This window comes from Bos grunniens, chromosome 26 (assembly GCF_055505025.1).
Source record: "Bos grunniens cultivar Pamir isolate PY7600 chromosome 26, Bosgru_T2T1.0, whole genome shotgun sequence".
Taxonomy (NCBI): Eukaryota; Metazoa; Chordata; class Mammalia; order Artiodactyla; family Bovidae; genus Bos; species Bos grunniens.
This window is the reverse complement of record NC_141190.1, coordinates 10,935,102-10,953,963: the sequence shown is the minus strand read 5'-3', so window position 1 is coordinate 10,953,963 and position 18,862 is coordinate 10,935,102. Positions and strand designations below refer to the sequence as shown.

At 43.1% G+C, this 18,862-nt stretch overlaps 1 protein-coding gene across 10 annotated transcripts in view; it reads right to left on the bottom strand.

The window, feature by feature from the left end:
• STAMBPL1 (STAM binding protein like 1) overlaps positions 1–18,862 on the bottom strand; it is a 53,290-nt gene that overhangs the window by 20,235 nt on the left and 14,193 nt on the right. For all 10 annotated transcript variants that reach the window (XM_086378452.1, XM_086378447.1, XM_086378446.1 and 7 more), the window contains exon 2: positions 1,948–2,030. Coding sequence is in view for 4 of the 10 variants with exons in the window: in XM_086378447.1 (XP_086234573.1) it covers positions 1,948–1,977 (30 nt within the window). In the remaining 6 variants the exon portion in view is untranslated. The remainder of the gene's footprint in view (positions 1–1,947; positions 2,031–18,862) is intronic.

Below are 18,862 nucleotides of genomic sequence, written 5' to 3'. Positions count from 1 at the left end.
CACTCCCCCTCAGCCCCCCCAACATAATTCTACTGTTAATTCATCCCTGACTAAGAAAATAATGATAATAATTACTGAAAAAGGATCTGTGATATTAATACATTTGTGTTTTATTAATAAAAACACATACACATTTGGAAAAACACAGAACATATAAATTCAGGATAATTATTCAATAAAAAGTCAGTACTTCTGAAAGGTGAAAAAGTCAACAATTTTTTTTTTTCCTGTTAAAGGCCCTATAGCACATCTCTTAGGCTCTGTGGGACAGAGTCTCTGCAGCAGCTTCTCAGCTCTGCTGGTGAGGAAACGGCATAAACCCCATGTAACCAAATAATCCTGACTGTGTTCCAAGAATGCTGTTATATGACCACAGATTAATGCTTCAGTGACATTAGAAAAAAAATCTAGGAAAATTAGGGCAGACTTCAGCCTCCTGCATGCACAAAAGTAACTTCTCCATTTTTTTACTATGCAGTCTATGCTGAGTTATGATTATTTGTTTACAAGTATTTTTGACTCCTTATAAGCTCCTTGAAGGAAAGGAATCATTTTATACTCATCTCTGTGCTCTGGAATATAGTATATTCCCTGTAACACAAATGATAACCAATAAATACATCAAATAAAGGAGGAAGACAGAAAGGGAACAATGTGATTATAATTAGACTATCTTTTTACCTGAAGAAAAAAATATTTATTTTCCATCTATGGGAATGGTGCTACTCTACTTGTTTAAAACTGATTTCAGAAATAAACTGGGAAAGAGCCTAAACTCTCCATCAATCTATAATTTTTCATTTGAATATGAACTGCTTGGATGTAAATAAAATTTTCCAGATGACAAAGCCTTAGTGTTCATTTTTTACATCGACATGTCCACTAAAATTTTAATTATTTGCACGTAACGTTCTAGAAAAACACACGAGGAACTCCAGGAAAATGTCTCCTTCTGCAGAGGTGGAAATGAGGCAGTCTTGACAATATAGTGTCAGAAAATGAAAAGTGTCTACAACTTTCTGCTCCTCAAACATACTCACAAAAGCAACTGAGCAATTTTGGAGGACTTTTTCCACAGAGAGAGAACACTACCCTGTTGCAGAGCAAGCACTGGGCCCTGTATTTGTGTTCTGGTGCTAAGCTTTGTGTGTAGAGGGTATTCAGTCTACTGCTGGCCCCAGGGCGACAAGGTTAGTGAGTGGGTTTGGGAGCGTCATCAGGAGAAGGTGGATGGTAATGACAACCTTTGTTCATCAAGCCCCAGTGATAGGCTCGTAACATTAAAACTGGTTTCCAAAAGTCGTAAGGCACAAAGTACAGAACTGGGCCATGGAGATTATATAATGTCGCTATATTCACATTCAGAGACTGATTTGGACACACAAGAAACCCATGGGACCCCTAGGCCCCTGTTATTTCCTCTCTAGCACATTATTTCTCCTAAGATGTAGTTCAAGAAGGTGTGTACTATGTTGGCTGTAAGGAGAAAAGATGAAAAGGGTAAGTGTTTCAGGTATTTGCACATTTACACAAGGATCCTAAAGCCACATCTCAGTGTTAAACATACAATGTTTCCTTAGCTATTACCACACAAGGTAAACCTCTAATTTTTCATCTGTGACACACGGAGGCACAGAACAGTCGAAGTACCTGTTACAATGTCATCTTTGAAATTCTCTCTGGTGTCGTGCTAAAGAACTACACTCCTGGAACCAAACCAGAGAATTAAAATTTCATACTTTCATGGAAAAAAAAAAGAATTATTTTTAATTCTAGCAAAGATGGTTTTATTAGTCACTTCCTCAAAGGAGAGGACCACACAGATGGATGAAAACAGCAAGTGTTTAACTTCTTGAAGTAATCGTGACTCATTTCACATTTGGCATGTTTCTGTTCTTCTTTCTGGGTTTTCGAACCACATGTAAAATATCAGTTGGTGCCACCTACCAGGGAGTTCACAGTTAATGGCTGATCCATGTTGTCCTGTCTACAAGATGACAATGTTCACTGTTTCTTCTCAATCACTTCATCTGTTTCAAAGGCAAAAAAAGCAGAGCTAGGGTTATTTCTTGAGAACTCAGGTCTCATATCCCAAAACCCAGGGTTATTTCTGCCTGAGAAAAAATATGAACCAATTGCAATAAGTTATATAATCAGAGACTACTGGAAATTTCTTTCTGAACATACAAAACTGCAGGTGGTTATAATGTTTCTTGAAGCAGACTTTGAAAAGAGGAGGTATGAAGAGATTTAATTATTGCCTAGTACCCAGTAAGAATCTGCTGGGTGTTATCTTTCTTAGAACACCATGCAAGGTTATAAAGTGGGTTTACTTGCTTCAGAAGGAGAAAGAAGGTCATTGTGACTGAGAGCATGGACTCTTAGACCTGGATCCAGTCTGGGCTTAATCTAAGTCTTCCTGGCTTATGGTGGGTGGAATTCTAAGATGGTGCTGTGATACGCCTTGGGATGCTCAGGTTTATATAATCACCTCCCCGTGAGTGTAGAGAAGACCTGTAACCTCAGCAAAACATGGCATAGGTGATGGGACATTACTCCCATGTTTACATCCTGTCATATGGCAAAGATGAACAGAGTTTTGCAGATATATTAAGGCCCCTAAACATTTGACGTTAAGTTTTTATCCAGAAGGGAGATTATCCAGAGTGGGAGACCTTTCAAAGAAAAAGATATTCTTCTGCTGACCTTGAAGACTCAGTCATCATGAGTTCCATAGCTACAGGGAGATGATGCTGCCAAGAATGACGTGCACTTAGAATACGACCTCAAAGCCTCAGATCTGATCCTAACCTTGGTCAACACCTCCTTGCTGCCTTGTGAAACCTCGAGCAGTGGACCTAGTTATGCCTGGGCTGCCTAGGCTCCCGACCCCACGAAACTGTGAGATAATAAATGTATGTTGTCTTAACACATGAAGCTTGGGGTGATTTGTAATGCAGCAATAGAAAACAGAATATTTCATCAGGGTGACTGCAGGTAAATATATAGCTTTCTGTACATTTGAATAAAGGGAAAAAATAATAGTACCTGAGTCATGTCCATGTGGTAAGGATTAAATGACCTAGCATATAAAGTGCTTAGAACAGTTCCCAGCACACAGTCAATTTCATATCAATGTTTGCTCTTATTAGAATCTTGATTTTGCAGTCGAGAAAGCTGAGACTTCAAGATGTTAGGTGAATGTACCCAAGTTCAAATACTCACTCAATAAATGCTAGTCTCTTTCCCTTGTATGCTACTTTAGATCAAGCACTGCATTATCACTTCCCACTTCTAAATTTATTTTGGCTTTTAAACTCCACTAATCAATTATGTGATGTTGGACACATAACCTCTCCTCAGTTCCTCATTCATGAAATAAGGGAGCTAAGCGTCTTTCAAGTTATAACCTTCTGTGATACTAGAAACTTCAGAGGTACATTATTCAATCCTTTTGTGCTATTTTCTGGCCTGAATCCATGAATGAAAAGCTTTCCAAGGAAAGTCACTCAGTATGTTCTGATCTCTCACCTTCATCCTCTCCAGCGATCCCTGCAGTAAACATCAAGCTGTGGACCAGCAGGCTGCAGAAATGCCCAAGAAAGAAATGACCTGCAGGAAGCCCCAGTCATCGTATAGTTTTAAAATCCAAATCAATCCTGGGACCACTGAATATAGGCAATCCCATTGGGGGAATTATAATGGCACCCCACTCCAGTACTATTGCCTGGAAAATGCCATGGACGGAGGAGCCTGGTAGGCTGCAGTCCACGAGGTCGCTAAGAGTCAGACACAACTGAGCGACTTCCCTTTCACTTTTCACTTTCACGAACTGGAGAAGGAAATGGCAACCCACTCCAGTGTTATTGCCTGGAGAATCCCAGGGACAGGGAGCCTGGTGGGCTGCCGTCTATGGGGTCGCACAACGGACACGATTGAAGTGACATAGCAGCAGCAGGGAGAATAAGCCAGGAAAAATAAAGACATTACAAGAGTTGAAGAGACAGAACAAAGAGGCTTAGGGAGAATTTGAGGCTGGCTGGAGAGAGAAGAGGACAGGAGATACTAGTCACTCATTGATTAGAGTCTCCTAAAAACAGAAAGTGAATTCTTTGAGGGCTTACTCAGATCTTTAAACATAGCACAAATAATTTAAAAAGTTGGAAACATTAGGAGAGCAGTTCTAAAATCATATAAACCTGAGATGTTTAAAATGCAGGTTGCTGGGACTTCCCTGGGGGTCCCGTGGTTAAGACTCTGTGCTCCCATGTAGTGGGGATGGGGGTGGGTTTGATCCTTGGTCAGGGAACTGAGATCCCACATGCCAGGTGGTATGGGCAAACAAAGAAAGTGTTAGTCGCTCAGTTGTCTCCGACTCTCTGTGACCCCATGGCTGTAGCCCACCAGGCTCCTCCATCCATGGGATTTTCCAGGCAACAATACTGAAGTGGGTTGCCATTTCCTTCTCCAGGGGATCTTCCCAACTCAGGGATCAAACCTGGGTCTCCTGCACTGCAGGCAGACTCTTCACCATCTGATCCACTAGGGAAGCATCTTTGGCATGGCCAAAGAAGAAAAAATAAAATAAATGAAATTCAGGTTCCTGGAACTCAAAAAGATTCTGGATCCATTAGTTTCAAGTCCACCGACAGGCACGGATTGTTAGGATGTGGTCCAGGTAATTCTGCTTCGTGAGACTTCCAAGCTATGCTTTGAAAGACACTGCATCTGAGAATGGATCAAGCAGGATTCTCAGTTTCAAGCAAAGAACCCACAGAATGATAATGGAAGGATCACAAGTTTCCAAGAGGGCCGGAGAAACTGGGCTTGGAGGCTACGTATCTGGGAACATCACCCCAAGTCACACAGCAGCTGTGGCCTGCTGCTTGTCGCTGACGGGTAGGGCAGCCAGCAGCTTCCACTGCCAACAGCAGCTGCTGTCCTGGAAACCACCTGGGGAGCTGCCACACACATTCTCATGTCACTGGTTTCTATTTCAAAATATGAGATGGAAGTGCGTCTGACCGGCAGAACCTCGGTCACATGCCTGCAGCCAGGCTGCAAAGGTGGTTGCAAGTGCAAATATCTTTACTCTTCCATAGGAGGCAAAGTAGGACCTGCCAAGTGAGAAAAGGTAGATGCAGGGCTGGGTGGCCAAAAGCAATGATAAGCGTGCACAGAAATCAAAGCTTTCCATAATGAGCTTCTAGATGTATAAACTGTTTAATTCAATATATCTTAAACACCAGAATTTATTGAGTTGCTATAGATGAAAACCAATAGTTAAACCTCTCTTTAACTCTACTCCACAGAAACAAATCTTTTCAGGGTTCTTAGTAATTTTTAAGAGTGCAAAAGGGTCCCAAGAACAACAACAAAAAAAATTGAAAACCAGCTGCTCTAGACCTTTTATACAAATAAAGAAAGAAACAAACAAACAAAAAACAAACCTCACCAAGCTACTTTGATAAGCTACTTTGATTTAACCAGAAATACAGAGGCCTATAAGAAACTAAAAGATGAAAAACTTATTGTCAAGGATCGCCTTCCGGGGCTTCCTTGGTGGCTCAGTGGTAGAGAATCTGCCTGCCAATGTTGAAGACAGGTTTGATCCCTGGTCCTGGAAGAGTCCGCCTACAGTGAAGCGACTGAGCCCCTACCACAACTATTGAGCCTGTGCTCTAGAGTCTGGGAGCTGCGATGACTGAGCCCATGGGCTGCAACCACTGAAGCACTAGCACCCTAAAGCCTGTGCTCTGCAACAAGAGAAGCCACTGCAATGAGAAGCCTGCTCATGAGAACTGGAGAGTAGCCCCTGCTTGCCGCAACTAGAGAAAACCCCGTGCAGCAACAAAGACCCAGCACAGCCAAAAACAAATAAATAAATAGAATTTTTTTTAAAAGGATCACCTTCCATTTGTACCACTGAAGTCTTACTAAAATAATTAGAAAATTGAGGATATAATAAGAGATACCTTACGTCAGAGAACCCAATACCCACAGGAGCAAATGTGACGGATGGCTATATAATCAGCAATACCCATTCTCTTTTTCTACTATAAAAATGTAACTTTTTTATAGCCACCGGGGTAAAAACCTACACTTCTTGGCTTTCTTGGAATCAGATGTGGCCATGTTACCAAGTTCTGGCCAACGGGGTGTGAACACAAGTACTGTGATCAAAGTCTGGATCCTGCCTTTAAAGAAAGGGTCATGGCCTTCACCCATCCTACCCTTCCCTTCCCACTGGCTGGAATGCTAACCTGCAGCTGAGCCATCTTTGGCTTATGAGAATGAGCCTTAGCGAATCGAGAAAAGGAGCACTCTAGTTTGCTTACACTCAGACCATTAGGACAAAGGTAAGTTTCTGTCTTACCTAATACTTTGTTTAGATCTGTATACTGACAAATGTGGTAAGTTTAACCTAAGAGGGTAGTTCAGTATAACCCAAGGGAGACGACTGCCATGACTGCTAAGAATATACCTTCTCCATCACCCTTCCGCAACCCTGGTGGCAGCACTCTGCCTGTCCTGCCTCCACACCTTTGCTCCAGGTACCAGAAGCCACAAAAAACCACTCCTTCCCTCTTTCATCCCCACAGCACACCTAAATCCTGTCCATCCTCTAAGATCCACTTATCATCTACAAGTTTCAGACTGCTTCTGAGTTGATACCATGTTATCCTTCAAACTAGCAGATATTATAAGCAAAGCCCAAAGGCAACATATGGTGGTGATAAATATTTAATTTTGTTGTCACAGTAAGTTTAGAAATTCTAATTTAGTTATCAACATTTAAAAACTGAGAGATTTCATATAAAAATTCAGATTAAAGCTTCTCTTAAAAAAAAAAATCAGAGAATCTGGCTCCACTGAGCCTGATACTTGGAACACTTGTTATTATTTGTCTTCTATCCTAAGTTTCTAACAGTGCTTCCTACATAATAAGGTCTATATATACACTCACATAAATACACATACATAAATACACACACACACACGCACACACACACACGCATGCATGCTCAGTTGCTTCAGTCATGTCCAACTCTTTGGGACCCCATGAACTATAGCCTGCCAGGCTCCTCTGTCCATTGGATTTTCCAGGCAAGATTACTGGAATGGGTTGTCAAGCCCTCCTACAGGGAAATCTTCCCCACCCAGATATTGAATCTGCATCTCCTGCATTGCAGGTGGGTTCTTTATCCACTAAGCCACCTGGGAAGCGCCCCCGCCCACCCTCCACATACAATTTGTTGAACAAATGAAAATGTAATTCCCTTAAAGTATACAGTACACTTCCCATCACATTCCCTGGAAAATAACAAAAGCTTACTAAATATTTGGCTGTAGATCTGTGTTAAAATGTATCTTCCAAAGGTGCTAACCAGCCTTTAAGAACTTACAGGTGGCTCATTTAATTGTCTTAATAGTCAATTTATTAATTCAATCCTATATTCATTCAACAAACATGGACTGAACACCTAGAACGTGCCAGGCATTATTCTAGGTATGTGGAGGCCATCAGTGAACAAAACTGGCAAAGATTTCTGCTTTTGTGGAGCAAACATACAGAGAATAAACCTGTTCAATAAATAAACTGTATAGAAGCTGGAAGGTAATACGTATTATTGAAAAAAAAGTAAGAAAATCAGGAATGCTGCAGAGGGCATCTGTCAGGCAGCAGGTAATAAATGGCATTTTCAAGATAGGTATCACTTTCAAGGGTTTCCCAGGTGGCTCAGTGGTAGAGAATTCACCTACCAATGCAGGAGATACAGGACACGTAGGTTTGATCCATGAGTTGGGAAGATCCCCTGGAGAAGGAACTGACAACCCAATCCAGTGTTCTTGCCTGGAGAATCCCATGGACAGAGGAGCCCGGTGGGCTACAGTCCATGGGGTTACAAAGAGTTGGACACGACTGAGCAGGCACGCACACACACACACGCACACACACACACACACACACACCCCACTTTGAAGCCAAAAAGAAGCAGGGGCTTGAAGGAGATGAGGATTAGGAAAGAGCCAGTGCAGATGCCCTAAAGTGGCAATGCGTCTTTTTGTGTGTTTGAGAAAAAGCAAGAGGAGCGGGGTGAACGGAGAGGAGAGTGGTGGGACATGAAACAAGAGAGGTAAGGAAAGTAAGAGGTCACCACAAGGTCACCAAACAGACTTTCACTTTTACTCAGAGTTAAATGGGGAACTATTTAGGGCTATGGGCAAATGAGGGACATCCACGGCGGTATAATTTAAAAAGTGACTGTGGGTGTGCTATTGAAAACGGACTGTGGGCAGCAAGGGAGGGAAGACGTGGTGGCGCCTTGCTGACTGCAGTGGATCAAGCCAATATGATGTCTAGTACTTCCTCCATTTCCAGCAGAAGGAAAGAAAACTTAAGTGCCGTAATAAGAAGCAAATGGTCCTTGAAGGAAGGAAGTAATCCATGTAACATCAGTGACAGGAGAGTTGGCATGATGCTGGAAATGCTGTCTTCTCCAGATCCTCACACTTCAGCACTTATCATGGGAGGGCAGACTGAAGGTGACCTCGAGTGCCAGAGATAAGATAAACCTTGCATTTGGAGGATCAGAAATACACAGAAACAGGACACGCCAGAGGATGCCAAAGGCACAGGGAAAGGACTTGACATCATACCCAAATAAAATATAAAGTCCCTTTTCAAAGTGGAGGCTCTGGGACTTCCTGGCGGTCCAGTGCACTCCCAATGCAGGGGGCCTGGGTTAGATCCCTGGGTGAGGAACTAGGATGGTTCTATAACTAAGACTCAGCACAGCCTAAAAATTTTTTTTTTTTTTTTAAGTGGAGGCTCCAGGAACACATAGTGCAAAGACAGCCTTTGGCTTCAGCTTGGGTGTGAGTCCCAACTTCAGTATCTACTTGCTAGTCATCCTCATTGGACCCTCCCAGGCTCACTTCTCTCATTCACAACTGGGCTCCTCACCACTCCGTCAATTCAGAGTGGTCTGTGCCATGCTGTACTTAGTCGCTCAGCTGTGTCTGACCCTTTGTGACCCCATGGACTGTAGCCACCAGGCTCCTCTGTCCATGGGGATTCTCCAGGCAAGAATACTGGAGTGGGTTGCCATTCCCTCCTCTATACCCTTCTTGACCCAGGGATCGAACCAGGTCTCCCACATTGCAGGCAGATTCTTTACCATCTGAGCCACCGCGGAAGCCCAAGAATACTGGCTTGGGTAGCCTATCCCTTCTCCAGGGGATCTTCCTGACCCAGGAATCGAACCAGAGTCTCCTACACTGCAGGTGGACTCTCTACCAGCTGAGCTACTAGGGAAACCCTCAGAGTGGTCTACAACTAATCAAAAACATTCATCAGGAATGCCTGATTTAGTCCCAACCTGCTCCCTACTCTCTGCTCCCAGAAGAGCCCATATTCCCGAAGCTTGCTGCTGCTGCTGCTAAGTCGCTTCAGTCGTGTCCGACTCTATGCGACCCCATAGACCGCAGCCCACCAAGCTCCCCCGTCCCTGGGATTCTCCAGGCAAGAACACTGGAGTGGGTTGCCATTTCCTTCTCCAATGCATGAAAGTGAAAAGTGAAAGTGAAGTCGCTCAGTTGTATCCGACTCTAGCGACCCCATGGACTGCAGCCCACCAGGCTCCTCCGTTCATGGGATTTTCTAGGCAAAAGTACTGGAGTGGGGTGCCATTGCCTTCTCCGTCCTGAAGCTTGATAACATCTAACTACAGCCTTGTGATATATTTAGCCTGTAAGATACCTCTTGAAAGTTCTTTTTGTTTTAGAGCTCCTGTTTTCTTGCCTTTATCTCTGGACTGTAGGTTCTAAAGACACAACATATTTCCTCTTTGAATGGACCTTTTAAAGTGTAAAGAGTCCTCTCTCTGTTCATCCTCACATACAACACTGTGGGGGAATCAGGCACAGAAGGAGTATCGGGACCATATATTTACAATGAGCACACGGAGACCAACCCCGGCATCCATGGAACAGCTAACAAGTAGCTCCAAGAACCATCTGAGCAATTCCTGACTGTGCCCAGAGGAGGTGGGGCAAAAATCAAATCTCAGCCAAGAGTGGCCTGGGAAGGGGCACAACCCTCTCCAAACTGATATAGCTTTGACTTTTACTCTCTCTATGCCCTCAAGGTATTTATTACACCCAACACCAGGATCCTTCTGGGTTCAGGGTCCCATCTGGATGGCTGTGTCTCAACTGCCCCCAAGGAAATGTGGAAGCAGCTCTACGATCTTGCACTTTATAGCCAGGAGCAAGTAATGCCAAGAATAAGAGGAAAATGTCCGACTGGTTAACACAGTGTTTCTTTTGAGCCTTAATTTTTATTCCCTTAATTTTCCTTCTTTTTCTTACTGTGTGTGTGTGTGTGTAAGCTCAGGATCCTAACTTCCTTGCACACACAGAACCAGATTTTCCAGAATACAAAGTATAGAATACAGACCAACCAGGCAGTGAACAGTCTCCTTAGCGACGGGGCACACACGACAGCAGAGAGACCTTGGCACAAACATGTCATTGGCTCCCTGGCACTCCTTTCAGACTGACTGCTGTACAGAACTGGATAAGCAGGTGTAGGCTGCTGGCAGGTGAGAGAGGCCAGAACACCTCACGCATGTCCTGGACTCTCATTTCTAATTGGTCAATCCAGCAGTCTTTCTTCTCCCCACTGGGTTATAGTTCATGTTTTTCAGGAAGAAAAGGGTGAAGTTTACAGCTGGAGATAAAGGAAATGATCATAACCCAGGCCGTGGGCTGCAGTGACCTAATCTGATTTAGATAAAAGGAAGCAAAGGGTCACTCCCATGCCTTTAATGACAGATGCAGAAAGATGGAGCTCCTGAGTCACACATTTACAGATTGGGACCTGCTTCAGGAAAAAAGAAAAAATGACCTAAGCCCATTCTTGCTATTTGGAAGGATTCAGACATTAAAACCCAAGATTACTTTTTTATACTTGAAAGTTATTTCTATGTAATATTTGTAGATCAGAAATATGCCATGACCCAGAGGATATCTTATTTGTATTAAAATATTGGTAAGATAAATGTGAAATTTGATCCAAATATGAGAACTAGCTTTTGTTGATTTTTTTATATGCTTGTTAAGTACTACATGCGAGTACTCATTGGGGATCAGGTGTTTGTCTCCTATCCCTAGGAAGATGTTGTGTTAGTCACTCAGCCATGTCTGACTCTTTGCAACCCTGTGGACTGTAGCCTGCCAGGCTCCTCTGTCCAAGGAATTCTCCAGACAAGAATACTGGAGTGGATAGCCATCCCTCAACCCAGAGATCAAACCCAGGTCTCCTGCATTTCAGGCGGACTCTACCATGTGAGCCACCAGGGAAGCCCATCCTCAGAAGGATATCCAAAGGGAAACACACCTCGGCAGTGTAGTTTAGATCAATCGGCAGGAATGCAGTCGCTTCAGGAAAGATTATTAAATAAATCACCACACCCAACATATGTTTTAAATTACTGTGAGGTAAATCTAGGCCACTCTGAGTGCAATCAAGTCGCACTTTGGGCCATAAAAGAATTATTTCTCATAGTGCAGTAGTTTTCGTTCTGACACCAGGAAGAAGTCGTTGCATAGTCTTAACCCAACAGTTCAGGCTTTGGGGGCATATACCTGTAGGAGATTCAAGCATCTACCACTTGTGAGACAGGAGTGCTATGGTGTCTTATTTAACTTTTTTGTGCACTTTATCTTCATCTATTAAATGGAGAGAAATAACAGCTTTCCAGAAGAACTGGAATGGAAATTTATTTAAAGAAACACACAAACAAAATTCTATTATAGTTCCTGGCTTGCAGTAGGAAGATAAAAAAAAATCAGCCCCTTTTCACAACAAATGGTTAGGAAAGTAAAGTGACACAGACTTTTATTATAGATATCAGAAATGACTAATATCTAACGACTTGCTTCATTGCAGTTAGCTTTTTGCCAGACACTGTCAGTTGTCTATCCAACAGCCGCCCACTCCTCCACCCCTCACCATTCTTCCTGCCAGCAGGGTCCAATCTCACTAGAGATACTCACTTTTCCAGACTCTGTGGCACTCAGGACTTGACTAGTTGACAGTTGACCAAATCTTGGACAAAGAGACAAGAAGGAAGCAATTTGTTGGGAGGACTCTGAGAGACTTTCATCTCAATACAAACAGACTGCAGAACATGTGCCTTTTCATCAGCTGGACATGTGTCTTCATGTAAAACTTGAAATGCAGCAGCCCTCTTGCAACCCAGATGGGTCAAGCCTAAGAGGCAGCTGGTGTGAGGAGGATGGCAGAGGTGGAGGGTGGAGGGAGCCTGGCTCCTTGCAGATACTGCTGAGCTGCTGAAGTTATCTTGAAACCACTCTCCTCTGAACTGTTATTGTGTAAGACAAGTACCATTGTCTAAGGCACTCTTAGGATTCCATAATCTGCCGCCTAATTGATACAGGGTTACTCTGGCAATATAGGGATGTACTGGTATTTACCTATGTGAATCCAGGGGTCAAAGTGGTGATTCTGAATATCAGTAAGACAAAGAAGGAGGAGAATTTTGTGAGATTGAACTGTCGAAGTAAATATTTCTAAGATAGTATTATATTTTTCTTTGATTAAAATATAAATAGTGGTAAAGAATTCACCTGCCAACGCAGGAGACCCAAGAGATCCCTGGGTTGGGAGGATCTCCTGGAGTAGGAAATGGCAACCAGTTCCAGTATTCTTGCCTGAAAAATTCCATGGACAGGAGTCTGCGGACTATAGTCCATAGGATTGCAGAGGTGGATATGACTGAGCAACTAAACACACACACACAATTCATTATACACTCTTTCTTGGTGACTCAGTCTTATTTCAATGTACCTGCTAATAGCAATGTTTCCCTCTATTTCTAACTTGCTTTCATCTAGAAAATCACTTAGAAAAATTACTTCACCAAACTGCTCTGACTTCAGCCTTTCTCTCCTGTTAGTCTAGGTCAGTCACTGTAATTTAAGCTTATTCGTAAAATCAAAGCTGAACTGGACACAGGTCTGAAGGGATCTCCTGTATAGTCTCCTGTGATTAAACTATATGCTGATTACGATGACTGCTACATGATTTATAATTTGGTTGCTCAAAAATCATCTTTCTTACCTTTTTTCCCCCTCCACTTCCTTCTAGATAAGAGCAAGCTGAGTTCTGTGAAGGTGAGGTAAGACTATGTATATCACCTTTAATTCAGCAAAAGCTATCACAATAATAATACATAGGGCTTCTCTGGTGACTCAGATGGTAAAGAATCTATCTACAATGCAGGAGACCTAGGTTTGATCCCTGGGTGGGGAAGATCTGCTGGAGAAGGAAATGGCAACCCACTTCAGTACTCTTGCCTAGGAAATCTCATGGACAGGGGAGTCTGGCAGACTACAGTCCATGGGTTCTCAAAGAGTCAGACACGACTGAGCGACTAACACACACACAACTAACCGAAAGCTTTCCTTCTCTGGTTAACTGAAATCATGTACTAACCCCCGTGAGCTCAGTCCTCACAATAGCTTTATCAAACAGGAGGCAGTTGAGTCTAGACATTTGATATCCAACCTCCAGGGTCAACCACAGGAGTTCAAATTCCAATTCCAATCACTAACTGTGGGGTCACAGCTACCCAAATGTCAAAGTGGGGCTGATAATAGTAAGGAAGGAAAGAACTGTTGAGAAGGTAAAGTGAGAAAATGCTTGTGAAACCAACGTGGCAGGAGGCTTGGTGGCAGGAAGCACTCAACAACTGATAATGATCATCATCTCCATTTTAAAGGGTAGAAAACTAGAGCCTAGAATAGGTAAGCAAGTGAACTAAGTGGTGAAGTGAAAGTGAAGTCGCTCAGTCGTGTTCGACTCTCTGCGACCCCATGGACTGTAGCCTACCAGGCTCCTCTGTCCATGGGATTTTCCAGGCAATAGTACTGGAGTGGATTGCCATTTCCTTCTCCAGGGGATCTTCCCAACCCAGGGATAGAATCCAGGTATCCTGCATTGTAGACAGACGCTTTACCATCTGAGCCACCAGGGAAGTACAACTAAGTGGTGAAGCAAAGACTTAAAACTAGGTGTGTAAGATCCCAGAGTTCCTACCATTAGTCACACAGTGATACTGGCAATTCACATTTAATAGTTAATGATGGAATCATGGGAAGGTCAAATTCTTGGCCTTCGGATAAGAGCAGTAGCCTTTATTGCAGAAACGAGACTTCAGTTTGGCATTACTAGCATCTGATTCATAGTCTTTTTGCTGCCAGAAAGTAAAAGGGCATCCATTCCCTCCACTTGTTTCTTAGGCAGGATGATTCAATGTCTGTGGACTGAACACCTGGAATACGTAGTTAAGAAATTCAATGTAGGGCTTCCCTGGTGGCTCAGCAGTAAAGAACTGGCCTGCCAATGTAGAAGACACGGGTTTGATCCCTGGTCTGGGAAGATCCTATGTGCCGTGGGGAAACTGAGCCCGCGTGCCACAAACTACAGCCTGTGCTCTAGAGCCCAGGAGCTGCAACTGCTGAAGTCTGCACACCGTAGAGCCTGTGCTCCGCAGCAAGAGAAGCCTGGGCACCGAAATGAAAGAGTGGCCCCCACGGGCTGCAACTAGAGAAGAGCCTTCAAAGCAATGAAGACCCAGCACAGCCAAAAATAAGTAAATAAATAAACATTGAAAGAAAAGAAATTCAATGCATAATTATCTAACCAAGAGAGTTCAATTTAAAATATTTGCTGGTTTTTAATATAAATTCTAAGTTGTGGTATTCAAATTACTTGTCCATAAGAAAGAATGAAATAACTGCCTCTGTAGCAACATGGATGAACCTAGAGATTATCCTACTGAGTGAAAAAGCCGTATTATATGATATCAGTTATACGTGGAATCTAAACAGTAATACAAATGAACTTATTTACAAAACAGAACAGACTCAGAGATAGAACACAAACTTCCCAAAGGGGAAATGGAGGTAGGGATAAATTAGGAGCAGGGAATTAACAGATATACAATACTATATATAAAATAGATAAATAACAAGTACATCAATGTCACATAACTTATAATGGATGAGAATTAGAAAAAAATACATATGTATAAATGAATTGGTTTTCTGTACATCTGAAACTAAGATGATATTGTAAATCAACTATACTTCAATACAAAAATAAAATAAATTGTGATACTCAAAAGGCATTTCATATGCTCATAAATGTACTAATTCATGATTCTGTTGTATTTTTAAATGAGATGATTCAATTAATATTTTCATAAAACAATAAAAACTTCATAAAACATTTGGAAAATGAATTTGAAGTGCTGGGAAGAAATGCAGCTAATTTGTCACCATAAATTCACAAGAGCCTAATTGTGTTATCTTGCTGTTAAAATACTAAAATTTCCTAGAAATTATGCATTCTAAAGATAAGCTGCCCATAAACCACCAAACTCTAATATCCACTTGAACATACTTCCCTTTTATTGTAATTTGCTTTTAAGAAAATACCATCCAGAAGTTATCTAATTCAATAAAGCATAATGAATCAGAAATAAAATTTCTAAATATCATTTTCTTTGCCTGCCAGATGCCTGAAGCCCAGAGATGAGGTCAGTCCTTGGGCATTATTAATCAATTTTATTTAATTTTCATGTATTTTCTAAGGGCAGTACATGAACGAGATGAATTTAATCCAGCACTATTTTCAAAAGCAAAACCTCTCCTAGAATACCTCTCATCCACCGCTTCTCCAGGGTTCCTCAACCACAGGAAATATTCTAACTGTTCAACATATTTCAGTAGACAGCTGCAGTCACATTTCTGGTTTTGAACTAGACAATCTCTTCAATGCAGTGGACAAAATCTAAACAGGCTGTGTCCCTCCAAAAGTTTCCCTGGCAGATTACTTTTAAATGCTCAAAAAATTCCCTATACTGCCAATTGTGTCCTTAGTCGTTCAGTCGTGTCCGACCCTTTGTGACCCTATGGACTAAAGCCCATCAAGGTCCTCTGTCCATGGGACATTTCAGGCAAGAACAGTGGAGTGAGATGCCATTTCCTCCTCCAGGGAATCATCTCCTATGTCTCCTGCATTGCAGGTGGATCCTTTACCGGCTGAACCACCAAGGAAGCCCCTGCTGCTGCTGCTGCTAAGTCGCTTCAGTCGTGTCCGACTCTGTGCGACCCCAGAGACGGCAGCCCACCAGGCTCCGCCGTCCCTGGGATTCTCCAGGCAAGAACACGGGAGTGGGCTGCCATTTCCTTCTCCAATGCATGAAAGTGGAAAGTGAAGTCGCTTCAGTCATGTCCGACTCCGTGCGACCCCATGGACTGCAGCCCACCAGGCTCCTCCGTCCATGGGATTTCCCAGGCAAGAGTACTGGAGTGGGGTGCCATTGCCTTCTCCAATGCATGAAAGTGGAAACTGAAAGTGAAGTCGCTCAGTCGTGTCCGACTCTGTGCGACCTCACGCACTGTGGCCCACAAGGCTCCTCCGTCCCTGGGATTTCCCAGGCAAGAACACTGGAGTGGGGTGCCGTCGTCTTCTCCCAGGGGAGCCCCTATGTATTGCCAAAATCACTAGCAAGTGGCAGTCCAGCCCACTGTTTCTCTTTGCACACCCCACTCACTTCCTACTTTCCTTCCCTGCAGCTGACATCCCTCCACTCTGATGTAGTTTCCTCTGAGTGTGGTTCCTGGGCCACCTGCAGCATAATTACTCAGTAGAGGAGGAGGGTGGTTGTTAACAAGAAACAGATTTCTATGCCTCACCGAGTCAGAATTTCTGGAAAGGGTGCCCCACAGATCTCTATTTTTATCAAGCGCCCCAGAAGATCTTTATGTTCATTGAAACCTAAGGCTCAGTGCATTAGGAAAAAGTTCTCTAAGACAGTTACCAATAACCTCTAAATGCCTGGCCTTGATCAGCTGAACAGTACCTACTCTAGAACAAACTCCTGCCTCATTTTAAATGAAGTAGAGGTAGTTCCTTTCTCCTCCCACTTCCCTCACCTTTGCTGTTCAGTCACTCAGTCGTGTCTGACTCTTTGCGACCTCATAGACTGCAGAACGCCAGGTTTCCTGTCCTTCACCATCTCCGGAGCTTGCTCAAACTCATGTCCATTGAGTCGGTGATGCCATCCCACCGGCTCATCCTCTATCGCCCCCTTCTCCCCTTGCCTTCAATCTGTCCCAGCATCAGGGTCTTTTCTAATGAGTCAGCTCTTCCCATCAGGTGGCCAAAGTACTGGAGCTTCAGCTTCAGCATCAGTCCTTTCAATGAATACTCAGGACTGATTTCCTTTAGGACGGACTGGTTTAACCTCCTTGCAGGCCAAGGGACTCTCAAGAGTCTTCTCCAGCACCACAGTTTCAAAGCATCAATTCTTTAGCACTCAGCCTTTTTTTACTGTCCAGCTCTCACATCTGCACATGACTACTGGAAAAACAATAGCTTTGACTATATGGACTTTTGTAGGCAAAGTTATGTCTCTGCTTTTTAATATGCTGTCTAGGTGTGTCATTGCTTTTCTTTCAAGGAGCAAGTGTCTTTTAATTTCATGGCTGCAGTCACCATCCACAGTGATTTTGGAGCCCAAGAAAATAAAGTCTGTCACTGTTTCCATTGTTTCCCCATCTATTTGCCATGAAGTGACGGGACCGGATGCCATGATCTTAGTTTTTCGAATGTTGAATTTTAAGCTAGCTTTTTCTTTTAACACACTTTATGTTAAGTCTTTTCTCTTAATTATTCCATGTTTCTTTCAAGGCTTCAATTAAGGCTTAGTCTGAGCACTGTGTCTTCACTCCAGCCACTTTCACCATGGCATCCAACTGGGATTGAGTGAGAACTCAACAGTTCCAAGGTTAACTACCTCTTTCCCACAAGTATTCAGTTCAATTCAGTTCAGTCGCTCAGTCGTGTCCGACTCTTTGCGACCCCATGAATTTCAGCACTCCAGGCCTCCCCGTCCATCACCAACTCCCAGAGTTCACTCAAATTCATGCCCATCGAGTTGGTGATGCCATCCAGCCATCTCATCCTCTGTCGTCCCCTTCTCCTCCTTCCCCCAATCCCTCCCAGCATCAGAGTCTTTTCCAATGAGTCAACTCTTTGCATGAGGTGGCCAAAGTATTGGAGTTTCAGCTTTAGCAACAGTCCTTCCAAAGAACACCCAGGACTGATCTTTAGAATGGACTGGTTGGACCTCCTTGCAGTCCAAGGGACTCTCAAAAGAGTCTTCTCCAACACCACAGTTCAAAAGCATCAATTCTTTGGTGCTCAGCTTTCTTCACAGTTCAACTCTCACATCCATACATGACTACTGGAAAAACCATAGCCTTGACTAGATGGACCTTTGCTGGCAAAGTAATGTCTCTGCTTTTGAATATGCTATCTAGGTTGGTCATAACTTTCCTTCCAAGAAGTAAGTGTCTTTTAATTTCATGGCTGCAATCACCATCAGCAGTGATTTTAGAGCCCCCCCAAAATAAAGTCTGACACTGTTTCCCCATCTATTCGCCATGAAGTGATGGGACAAGATGCCATGATCTTTGTTTTCTGAATGTTGAGCTTTAAGCCAACTTTTTTGCTCTCCTCTTTCACTTTCATCAAGAGGCTTTTGAGTTCCTCTTCACTTTCTGCCATAAGAGTGGTGTCATCTGCATATCTGAAGTTACTGATATTTCTCCTGGCAATCTTGATTCCAGCCTGTGCTTCTTCCAGCCCAGCGTTTCTCATGATGTACTCTGCACAGAAGTTAAATAAGCAGGGTGACAATATACAGCCTTGACCTACTCCTTTTCCTATTTGGAACAAGTCTGTTGTTCCATGTCCAGT